General features: G+C 40.3%; 1 protein-coding gene across 1 annotated transcript in view; it reads left to right on the top strand.

The window, feature by feature from the left end:
- Positions 1-9,963, top strand: part of lim2.1 (lens intrinsic membrane protein 2.1) — a 33,090-nt gene extending 23,127 nt beyond the window's left edge. Inside the window, 4 exon segments of the mRNA XM_046411472.1 lie at positions 6,987-7,168; positions 8,328-8,477; positions 8,938-9,072; positions 9,824-9,963. Of these exon segments, the coding sequence (XP_046267428.1) occupies positions 6,987-7,168; positions 8,328-8,477; positions 8,938-9,072; positions 9,824-9,885 (529 nt within the window). The 3' untranslated portion in view covers positions 9,886-9,963.
- The last annotated feature ends 2,054 nt before the right edge of the window (positions 9,964-12,017 follow it).

Here is a 12,017-nt window from a genome sequence, read left to right as displayed (position 1 = left end):
AGCACCCTGCTGTCAGTCATGATTAGCCGTAACGATGGACCCATTTTGACACTTCAGAATCAAGTCTTGGCAAATAGCCCTGGAAAGAGGAGCTACATGCTACGAGATGGCTTTTCCCTGATATAATTTGTGGCTGCAAATTACAAAACAGAGACAGAAATAATGTGTAAAGTCAAGTTTGGTGAGGGAGAAAATGGAAAAATTTAGGGCTGTGTGCAACTCTAATGGATATCCTTGTGGCTGAGAGAAAATGGGACTCAATAATATGTCCTTAATGTCTGCCAACGCTGTTTCAGGGAACGTATCAGAAGAAATGTCCCCTGCCATTTCTGCAAGCAATCACTTAATGGGACGGGCAAATCTCTACAAAATGGATGTACTGATCTATTCCTGGGCTTGACAGATGGAATGAATCTGTGGCTCTTGGAAGACAAAAAAAAAGAAAAGAAAAGGTCGAAGGCAAAGAAAAGAACAGGCTACAAACAAGAAAAGATAAAAACAAGCCTTTCACAATTCATTCAGCCACGCAGCATGCCTGCAATGTTTGTGTGCGGCTTAAGTGCAGACGCTGACAGGAATTTCAATTATTTAATCAGGGAGGGAAAATGAAAAGACTTAAGTGTTGTGATTTCTGCAGTCTTTCATAGATCAATCTAATGTGCGCTCACATTGGAAATCAACCAAGATGGAAGAGGGGCAAGTGAAGTAGCGTCTTCCTAAATCATGCAATTAAAATGGCAAATTAGTTTCTTGATATATTCATTTAAGTGGTTAAGTGGAAATGTTTCTTTCCCCGTCCATGCGGCTGTCTCATGGGCGGGTGTGGAGAGGCAGCGCCATCCACATGCTCTTATGATTAGAGCCACCGTTCATTTGCTGAGAAAACGCTGAAAGCACTTGCTGCACAAATTAGCCATTTGAAGGCTTGAAAATTCAATTCCGAGGAGTTGATTTAAGCATTTAGGCAAAGCGTGGCCGCTACGTAAAGACTTAGAAGCATTTTGCCTGCTAATGTCGATAACTTTCAAAGGCCATTATAGGTTTTTTCTGGCCTTGTGCCTTGTGAACAGCACAGCTGGAAAACACCAGCATGTCACACATTTTGGCTTGTTTCGGCTACCTTACTTCCATCATTTACAGACCGTTTTCCCGCAGAACAGCTTCGTTGTTGTCATTTGGATATTTTGTCCATAATAAAAGGGCATCTGATGTTCAAACGCTTGTTGAATTAGCACAACTATGAATTGAAGCTTCTTATTGATAGGACGGGATCTGTCAGTGGGATATATTTGGCAGGGGTCGGGAAATGAGTGTGGCATTGAATTCGCTGAATGTAGAAGCATGTAATACAATGACAAATAAAGATGGAGGTAAGTGATAGAAACAAATGAAAAGGAAAATTCAAGGACTCCAGAACTGGACTCAAAGAATGGGGACATATAATAAACAGAAGATGCATCTTATGATCAGCCCCCACAGAAGGGTTTTCAGCTACGGTCTTACTATAAATGGATACTTTTTTGTGAATTTGACAGCACACATTTTTAAAATATTTTGAGATATTCCATTCAAATAATAAATAAAAGGCATATTGCTTGTCTTCAGAACTTTGCAGTCACGTGTTTATTTCGCCATGAATCTTGATAATAATAAATAATGCTGAAGGTTTGCTAGTATAAGAAAAAAATAATTATTATGGAACCAAAATCCCTGTGATTATTATAAATTGACAGGCAGGGCAATGTTGCTATGTGGCTCTCCATGGACATGCATTTATTTTTAACCTGCAGCCTTCCAATTTCTCGTTTCCAACACCCAGTGCAAGGGGCTTATTGTATTGTTACAATAATACTCTTCTATTAAACGTATAAGAGCTTTATATCTTGATCTCCAGTTTCTTCAGTCTGCAATTACTGTATTATCATTTTGTTTTTTTTTCTTTCAATGTTGCTTTTGTTGTTCCTTCTTTCTATGAATTGGCAAAAGGTGAATTGAGAATATTGTTATTATTATTGATCTTTTGTCAGTATAAGGCTCCTGTGGAAGGATCTCAAGGCTGCACTGTAAGTGGTTGAAAGGTGGTGGTGCAGACCACTGCCTCTGTTGAGGGGCTGCACCCTCAAGACTGCACCCTCCCCAGGATACTTACACCTCATTCCCCACCAGGAACCATGTGGCCCTTACAAGTCACACGATGACGGGGTGGAGTTTAGACCTGCTCGGTCTAGACCTGCTCTAATTGGAAAGTGTCATGAGATGACTTTTGTTGTGAATTGGCGCTATATAAATAAATTAAATTGAACTGAATTGAATTGAACTGACGAACCACACACCTGGACACATGAAACTATAATGTGTCAAACAATGACTCATTCAACACCCTTGCAGTCACATGTTGGCTGGGCGGGTCCACCCTCTAGGTTTAATACCTGGGACTCCTGACCAGTCAATCAGAGCTGAAGAAGCCTTTGGATGAGAGGTGAAACGTCTTAGCTTTTAAACTGAAGTCCAGTTGCCCCAACTTACTGGATGATTTGGATGACTCAGAATCTAAATAGACATAAACAAAAAATAACATGTTAGCAGCATAAATCGGAAATTCCAAAATCAAGTATCTCAAAATTGCAAAAGTACTTTTACTTTCCACCACAGCAGTGCTTCTCAATTATTTTCTGTTGCGCCCCCCCCTAGCAAGAAGAAAACAATTCGCGCCCCCCCCCCCCCCCACTCTCCGCCGCGACTATAAATAATAGTAATAATAATATGTAATAATATGATGCTAACAGTGCTCGCTGGTTTACTGAAGTAGCATTCACACAGCTGCTTATCAGCATGATTGGGATGTAATGTCTTCAAGCGGCGCCTTGATTTATTTGGCTTCATGCTGTCCGCTGCCAGCATGTTTAGACACAGCAAACACACCGGTCTTTCCTCGTCTCCCACTGTAGTCACAGTGAAGCCAAGCGCTACATATGCTTCGTCATATTTCCTCGTCTTAGCTTTCGGGTGAGTTACTTTTGTCTCATTATCTTCGTCTCTCTCCGCCTTTCTTTTCATCCCTGTTAAAAATTTCTTCATGTTGTCTCTTAAGGGTTCGTTTACTGCACTTCATACCGCCTGCTCGGTGCAAAAAAGCCGCTACACCATAGAGCTAATACTCCCTGCGCACACTTTGACAATGAGAGCGCCACTGCCAACTACTGTAGTGGATGTGCAATTACACTTTATTCTAGTACGGCAAAAAAGCATGTTCCCCAGGGTCACACGCGCCCCCCCTGGCATCGCACCGCGCCCCCCCAGGGGGGCGCGCCCCACTATTTGAGAAGCACTGCACCACAGGTTAGAGGAGCAGGGGAATACGCAGAGGCCAACGGATACATTGTTGCCAGTGAAATATCACTTTGTCAGGAACTTGAGCTGGGGTCTGCTATGAGGTTTCTGCCTTCTAAAAGGCAGTGTTTCCTCACCACTGTCACCGAGTGCTTGCTCAAGGGCTAATGTTGGGTTCTCTGTATTGCAATTTAATTAAAGAGTTTGGTCTAGACCTGCTCTAATTGGAAAGTGTTATGGCGCTAACATGGTTATGTTGAAAGTAAACTGAATTGAATTGAATTAAATCACTTTTTTCTGCTTAAGCACCCTAACAACCCATGCATCATAAGAATTTTCTCAGCCACTAAAGCCTGGATGTAATCCCGTAACTATAAAACTATAAAAGTGATGGCTTTGAAGAAGCCTGCAATGTGAGGACAGAAGGGGAAATGAGACTGTGTGGCTCATCTTGCTCAAATAGCAAGTGTACATGAACAGGCCCATGTGCTGGAGGATTTCAGATGTACCCAAGCTTAGTAACTACCACAACAATGTAGGCACGCCAGCCAGACACTCTTTGTAATTACTCTCGTCACATTACCTTTCCGAGTGCAGCATGAGCTCCTTACCCACCAATGATAGCACATAAATGTAGACTTTCCATAACAAAATTAATCTCTCAAAAGCTGGATGGATTCAAGAAAGCATGGATTTGCTCTTCTGTCACAGAAGCATATTGTCCACTTTGATGGTGCATCGGAGGATATGAAATGCCCTCCTGGCTGCCACACTCCAGATGGAAGAAAATAGGCTGTGGTCTATAAAAATGAAGTTATATGTAAGTACAGCACTCAAATCTAGGGGAGAAAAAAATGCTTTTTCTGGGGCATTTTGTTGTTGTCAATTGGTCTGAGCAACTTGCTGTAATGTAGGTAATGGAGCTACTCTTCTCCTTTCATCTTCAGGGTTTGAGCGTGCGTGTGTGTGTGTGTGTGTGTGTGTGAAAGCAAAGGGAGGCCCGGTTGGATATGGGAAAGAGGCACAACAGGAGGAAATACAGCCAGATGATGGCCAGAATGAAGGAAACATCAAGCCAGAGCACAGTGTAGTCTGGTGTAAGCTGCTTTTTCAAGCATCTGCCTGCTCCATTTACCTTCACTGCTACCAGTTCTGGAGGTGGGATTTCTAAAAATCTCAAGTATTTCGCCAGGAGAATGCTGTTACATATAACACACCACAAGACATTATTTCCTATTCACAACTGACAGTCATCACTGTTTATTGACTTGTATTTGACAGTCAACAAACATTGTGTTGACTATCCACAAATAAATACAGCTCTTCCCTTTTTAAAGGTGATTTTTTTTTTTCTTTACTCCGGGGACAAGATGTAAGCACAACACTGAGATAGATTTATAATCGCCTTAGAAAGTTTCTATGTCTAGTGTGTGCACAGCTGCGATGTAACTACAGAATATTAATTTTTGTCCAATAACAGAACCGATTGCAGGTGGGATCAGTACAGGAGGCCATCTTGACCATTCACTGATTAAATGAAAATCAGAAGTAAAAGTGATGAAACTGTGTATGGCAAATTGTAAAAAAAATAAAAAATGTTCTTGCTGGAAATTGTTGTAATATTTTTGTTTTAGTTTGTTTTAGTGAAATCACAGCAAAATAGTCTCTGACTATATCATGTGGTTGTTTCCAGTTGCATTCATCCATCCTCCGACATCCATTTCATAAGCATAAAATACTGCAGTTACACCACAAAGATAAAATATTTGGAACATTGTCCCGATAACCAATCCACACATCTGCTGCCTCAGCTGCCACAGTTTTAAATTCTGTATGTATTGTGATTATATATATATTGACGCAAATCATGAATAATAGTTTTTACCTAAATTTGTGAAAATATTAAGTGCCCCTTCTTGTGTGCATCGTGTATGTGTTTATATCATTTTACGACAGATTGACAGCCGGTGTAACGGAAGTCCACTGGAATAAATTTACAAAAACTCACTTTGAACTTAATAAGGCATAGTAAGGATTCATAAGACTTTAAACAGTGAGATGCCGTTTGCTTTAATGAATAGACAAAGTCAAAAGACTCTGGTTTAATGCCTGGCCTGCCCTCCACTAAAGCCAGTTCAGCCCTCTACTTTCAATCAAAACCATGCTGTCATCAGTATTACTTCAGCTTGCCAAGCTTTGGACATTTCTGTTTTTTCAGCAGATTCCCAAACCACAAAACTGGTGGTTGCTGATTGGCTGGTGGTCAGACTGACTTATTGTCTCAGCGCTGTGTTTGTTGTAGAGTTCCCTCCTTTCACCCCATCAAACACTAGTGCTATTAACCTGTTGGAAATCTGCCTATCTTGGCATTATAGGATTTTGCCATATTTTGTCAGGTTACCCTGTCTGGAAAACATCTTCATAAAAGGGGTTGATTAAGGTAAGATAATATTGAATTGTGTCCAATCACTGTTGTTCATTTGTGTTTTTATTTCTTTGTTTAATTTCTCACCATGTGGAGACACAGCTGCAGCTGTCAGAGCTCCACAGGAAATGCTGCAAACACGAGCTTGTTACTACATCAGAAAATGTATGCGCTATTTTTTTTATCTGACTTATATTCTTTTAAAACGTCTTTATACATTCAACAATAATAAGGATTTGTGTCAGTGATCGTATGACAAACATGCACAGCATTTTTTCTTCATATTTGTAGGTCACTTTTCTGTGGTGTTTTAGAGGAATTTAAGTGAGAGTTGGGCTAAAGGTTGAGCGATGCTGTTGTGTTATTAAGAGGAAACAGTGAGCCTGGAGGTCAGTGCACAACCAAGGCCTCTGTGTGAATAAGAAAAGGAACTAGAACTGCTTGCTTCAGTTGGTCCTGCCCTGGCATGGAAGAAAAAGAATACCTAGCATAATATTAAATCCAACTGTATGAGTGAGTATTGAATAATTTTTTTTTTTTTTTTTTAGAATTTTATGTATAGCACATGACATTGAAATTCTGAGAGAAATGACATGAAATTAAAAAGAGTTCTGGTTCAGATGAGACAGCTCCTAGAACTTGCCAGAGAGGATGCTCATATGTGATCCAGTGGAAATACAGAGCTCTTCAATGGATACACAGTGCTCTTCAACAAGCATCCCGTTCAGGTTTCAGACATAACAAGATATATCTATCATCCTTTCCCTAAAAAAAAAAAATCTGTGACAGGTCTCTATGAGAAAGAGAGGATGGCTGCAGCAGGATATTGCATCCAGGTGGAACAATGAGCAATAGATGTATCAAGTATCAAAGCATTTCTAGACTTGATAGAGGCTTGGACATGTGTGTGTGTGTGTGTGTGTGTGTGTGTGTGTGTGTGTGTGTGTGTGTGTGTGTGTGTGTGTGCCCGCGCGCACGTGCTGGATTGAGGTGTATGTAAAGCCCATCTTCAGGGACTGATCTCCTAGAGAACAAAGTGGAGCATACACACAGGCGACCCCGCAGCTCAATCCAGTGGAAATAATATGTTCATTACAACGCAATTACTGACACTTAGACCCTCTCTTCCTGAAGTGTGTGCATGTCAGGTGGGGGGGGGGGGGGGCTGTCACTGACCACTGATGCTAAGTGACCTTATGTTCTCCTGTGTATGTGTGTTGATGTTTTGCAGGTGCAGGATGTACAGCTTTATGGGTGGAGGGTTGTTTTGTGCAGGCGTGGGGAACATCCTCCTGATCGTTTCCACAGCAACCGATTACTGGATGCAGTATCGGCAGTCGGGCAACTACATGCACCAGGGCCTGTGGCGCTACTGTATGCCAGGGAAATGTTTTCCACACAGTGACAGCATTGGTAAGTGCAGCCAAGGATGCTCATATAGGTGACTGGAGAACTTTCAGTCAGTTCTACAAACATCTCTGAAAGGTGGAGCTGTTGTAAAAGCAGAAACCTTTTCTATCAAGTCATGTCATGTTCAATCATGCTCATGTCATTATCCACCTGCTGACCATTTGCACTGTTTACCTCACCTACTTGCACTACACTTCCACCCTGCACTACCTCCAGAGCCATATTTATTTTATTTTACTTATCCTATTTTATTTTGTTTTACCTTATTCTATTTTATTTTATTCTACTATTATATGTTACTCTTTCTTACGTTCTATGTTTGCACCAATCACCAAGACAAATTCCTGGTAATGTGAAACCTCTTCACTTACAATGGCGATAAAGTCTTTTCTGATTCTGATTCTGATTCTGAATGGCTGAGATAGAGCTCAGTTCACCTTTTGTTGGAAGTGTCATTAGCCACTTGAAAGTGATGGTAAACATCTTAAACGTTGAGCACGCTAACAAACTCGCTTCCCATCTGGTGAGCTGGTGTGTTTATACAGCTGATTTTGGAAGAGCAGCTGGGCTGACTTTCTATTCCGTAGTTACAAATGGAGCAATGTGTAGAACAACAGTTTTCACTTTGTAACTGTGGCACGTTGGTATAATATCAGGTCTCTCTTATCTATTCATTTCTTCAATGGATTTCAGTCTATTGTAACAGAAATCTGTGACTGTCACAAACTCACTACACAAAATGGGAGCCCTATTATTCATTACTGTACACCAAGAATACATACAAAATGCCATGATACCTGATTTTACAGTTTTAGTCTTTTCTTTTGTTATTTTGTTTTTTGGAGTTATGAGAATGATAATGTTTTGGCCATGGTTACACTTTTTTCACTGTAAAAAAAATAGGCAGCACTACTGAGGTTGAAACATGTTTGTTTGATAACTTCTGTTAAAGATTTGGTAGACAGATTTATCTTCATTTGACAACCTTTTGATTAAATATGGAATTTGATCTTTTCTTTCTCTCATTTTTACCGTTCTTCATCATATTGGCTTGTTAACATGGCCTGAACAGGGTCATTATCATTCAGGTCAGATCATTCGCCTCTGCTGTCTCGCACTGACCCCGCCAGTGACTCCTATTGACCTTTGACCTTGTCCACAGCCCACTTGGATGCCACCCGTGCCCTCATGATCCTCTCTCTTTTGCTCTGTTTCATTGGCATCATCATCGGCATTATGGCATTCATCCATTACTCCTCCTTCGACAGGTTTGACAAAACCTTTGCCGCAGGCATATTGTTTTTCATCTCATGTAAGTTCAACTCTATCGTTGTTGTACTTCGTTGGTTTTTGTTCGAGCTATAAATTGCATTTAATTTTAACTTCATGTATTGTACCTACTAAAGATTAAGCATCCTAAAAATAATGATGATTTACTAATCATGAACTAACGTCTTCTTAATTAATCTGTTGTCAGCGCAGTTTCACAACAAGGCACAGCTGCTTGTTATGTTTATAAAAGTCTTCATTCATGTCAGAGAGGTTTTGTTAAGCTGTGTTTGTGATGCTTTTGCATAATTTGTAGTGGTCTTTATTCAGTGTAAATTATAGAATTGGATGATATTCTGAAACAAAGTTAATCCGCAGTCACAATTGAAATACCTAAAATAGCAACACTTGAGTAATTTTCAGTAATTTTCTAACTGAAAACTGTTCCTGTACCACCTTTCAGAAATATTTTCTTTTCCATATTTGTTTTGTTTCCTGCTCAGGCTTTTTAGTGTTTCTAGCAATGGCAGTGTACACTGGTGTGACTATTAACTACTATGGGAAACGCTATGGTAACTGGAGGTTCTCCTGGTCCTATATCATTGGCTGGGTGTCAGTGGTGCTCACCTTCTTTTCAGGTAACAACTCACCAAATGAAACTGGGTTAGGCTTCAGCCGTGTTACAAAGGTGTCCTCAGATTCTGCAGTCTGTCATTGTTCCGCTCATGGTGTGTTCACTTTGAAATTCAATGGCATTTTGATGTGATCATCCTCTTTTCAAACTATAACCTTGAGTGGGTTCCTGAATATGCATCTAATGCACTCAGTGAGGTGTAGATAAAAATGACACATAACAGCTAACTTCCTAAGCAAAAAAAAAAAAAAAAAAAAAAAAAAACAGCCAAGGGACAGGCTTCACAGGTTAATCCATACACAAACAACTGAATTATTGATGTGACATCATCAGTAAGTGATTCTTGTAGTTAGTGCTCATCTCTGCAGGCTTTTCACTATACGGGTGGTGACAGTGGAGGGAGACAGCGTTCATATGTAAAAAATACCATGATGTTAAATGTTTTGCTGAGACTGAAAATAGCAGAAAACTTTCAAGGAGTAAGACTGATACGTGCCTGATGGGAAACAATGACAAGACAAGACAACTTTATTTGTATAGCCCGTTTTTACAAGCAGTTTGTCTCAAACTGTGAGACTGTGGGAGACACTTTTTTTTTAACATAATTTACATGCAAGTCATATATATGTTCTCACAAACTGATTTAATCACAACACATCTCCTTTTTAAAACCATCCATTTTAAGCTGCATGGAACTTAAATGTCCTGATGTAAAACACAGACCTCACAGAACCTCACCCTCTGTCTCTTTTCAGGTATATTCTATTTGTGTGCCTATCGGATGCATGAATGCCCCAGGAGCACAAACTCTCATTAGAAGACTTAAAAGTTCATCGAGACATAAACAGCGGATTGTGACCACGAGCGCTGCGCCGATGCCGTGGGTAGATCCTCAAAAGACAGGACGTGGATGCAGAGTTTACCTCTGGAACTTGAATCATCAAAGTTTAAATGGTTTCAATAAAGGATTGGTGATTTTAATCCACAGACACTGTGCGTGTTTTCAATTCTTTTGCTTGATTTACTTGGCTGGAAAGGTCCTACTGTCCTGCCAGTCTGCAATCAAAAACCACCGGAAGCTCTCATTACTGCAGACCTACACTGTCACTCCTCAGTGACATTTTATGGATTCTTTTATCCTGGTTTGCTATGATGTCTAATTTGATATATAAGCACAAGCAAATGTACTTTAGCAAAAAGTTGTGTGCATATACAATGGAGTCACACCGAGCTGAAGACCTGCTTATGTGTGTGTGTGTTTGTGTGTGTGTTCGTCCATAATTACGCAGTAGGCTAATTCATCCATTCAGCCATTCTGGAGAGTACAGTGAAATAAGAGCTTATAGTTGACGTGAACACACATAGAGAAACATTATTTTAAAAATACGTTACTGATGATAGACTATAAAACACTATAAAGCATGCTCTGCTACTAAACACTGTTTCATCAGAAAAAAACTGCTTAAATATTTTTATGATTTCTGTTGCATTAATTCTACAGGGGAAGAAAGGACTAGAAAGCACATATAATTCAAATACTACAGTGTGTATACCCTGAATGTGAATTATTATTTAAGTAAGCTCCAACATGTGGATGCGCTTCTTTCCGCAAATGCATTAAGGTGGATTACTTAGGGATAGACAGGAGCCAAATCCCTTTATTCCCTTTCTTACCGTTCACTGTCACCAGCACGGCAGCTTTGAAAACTATAAGCCAAGTATTACCCAATACACCACCACAGACCTCTTATCGAAACGCGCCACTTAGCAGAGTGACGCACTGCCTGACCGGCTCAAATTTTTACTTAATGAAATGGCCACAAAAAGCCGCTTAGCCGTGCCTCAGGAACGGATCCTTAAGACGAGTCCGTCACCATTTGTTTCATTTACTTTCTAATTTTCCCCTAAAAGCAACTTGTTATCCTGGTGCGCTCCATAAAAGGGATTGACGCACAGCCAGGTGCAGCAGGGCTACCTCCATCTGCGCCGGCCATGTCTTTGAAAGGCTTCTGGTGGTTGCCTACACTATTCTTTAACTTCACCCTATAAGAAAAACGCATGAGATTAAAAAAAAAACCTACCAGAGAAAATTATTTTCATTTGTCTCTTGAATTACTTTTCCAATTAATATAATGCCTGTTGGAAACATCAAGATGTACAGATGACGGAAACATCATCTGTATATCATGTTTATAATATACCTGTAGCATAGACACCTGTACATACTGTAAATTACTGTATACCTGGCACTTACTGCTTGTTGCACTTCTGGTTAGATGTCAAACTGCGTTTCGTTGCATTGTACTTGTACATGTGTAATGACAATAAAGTTGAATCTAATCTAAACACAGGCCTACTTGAAAACAAAATGTATCTTAGTGTCAGAAGAAGGATGGTGCGCATCAGCTTTAGCCACTGATGGAGTTCTTACTGACACGTCTTCATGTGAAACTAATTCCAAAAGGTGTACCAGCACAAACGGTGTACATTCTGAGCGCGCACATCCATTTAGGACAAACCTATGCAAACTAATGCAGCAGAACAGCACTTTTCCGGCGCAACTGATTCCCTGTAATTAATTTGTTCTCCTTCCATCTGATCAAATGGAAATCCTGTCCTCCAGCCCAAGGATTACAACTTCCGCTCTGACTTCTCCCTTAATTGCCTAATAGCATTGCAGCGTGAATTCTGCCTACATTAAGACACTTTCACATTAACTGGCTTGATTGGAAATGTGATGACAACACCATATCAACAAATTATAGCGCACCGCTTTCTTTCGCAAATGGGCACAGGAGCGGCACTTGTACTCTCCCAGATTTTAATACCGACAATTACAGCCAATTTGCGTGGAATTACTAGACAGACCTGCGGCAGAACAATCCTCCTGTGACACAGGCTACATCACTTCATTCAAAAACTACCAACATGAAGGAAAGTTATCAGAGT

The sequence above is a fragment of the Scatophagus argus genome, chromosome 14, assembly GCF_020382885.2.
Source record: "Scatophagus argus isolate fScaArg1 chromosome 14, fScaArg1.pri, whole genome shotgun sequence".
In the NCBI taxonomy this organism is placed as follows: domain Eukaryota; kingdom Metazoa; phylum Chordata; class Actinopteri; family Scatophagidae; genus Scatophagus; species Scatophagus argus.
This window is presented reverse-complemented; position numbering and strand designations above follow the sequence as displayed.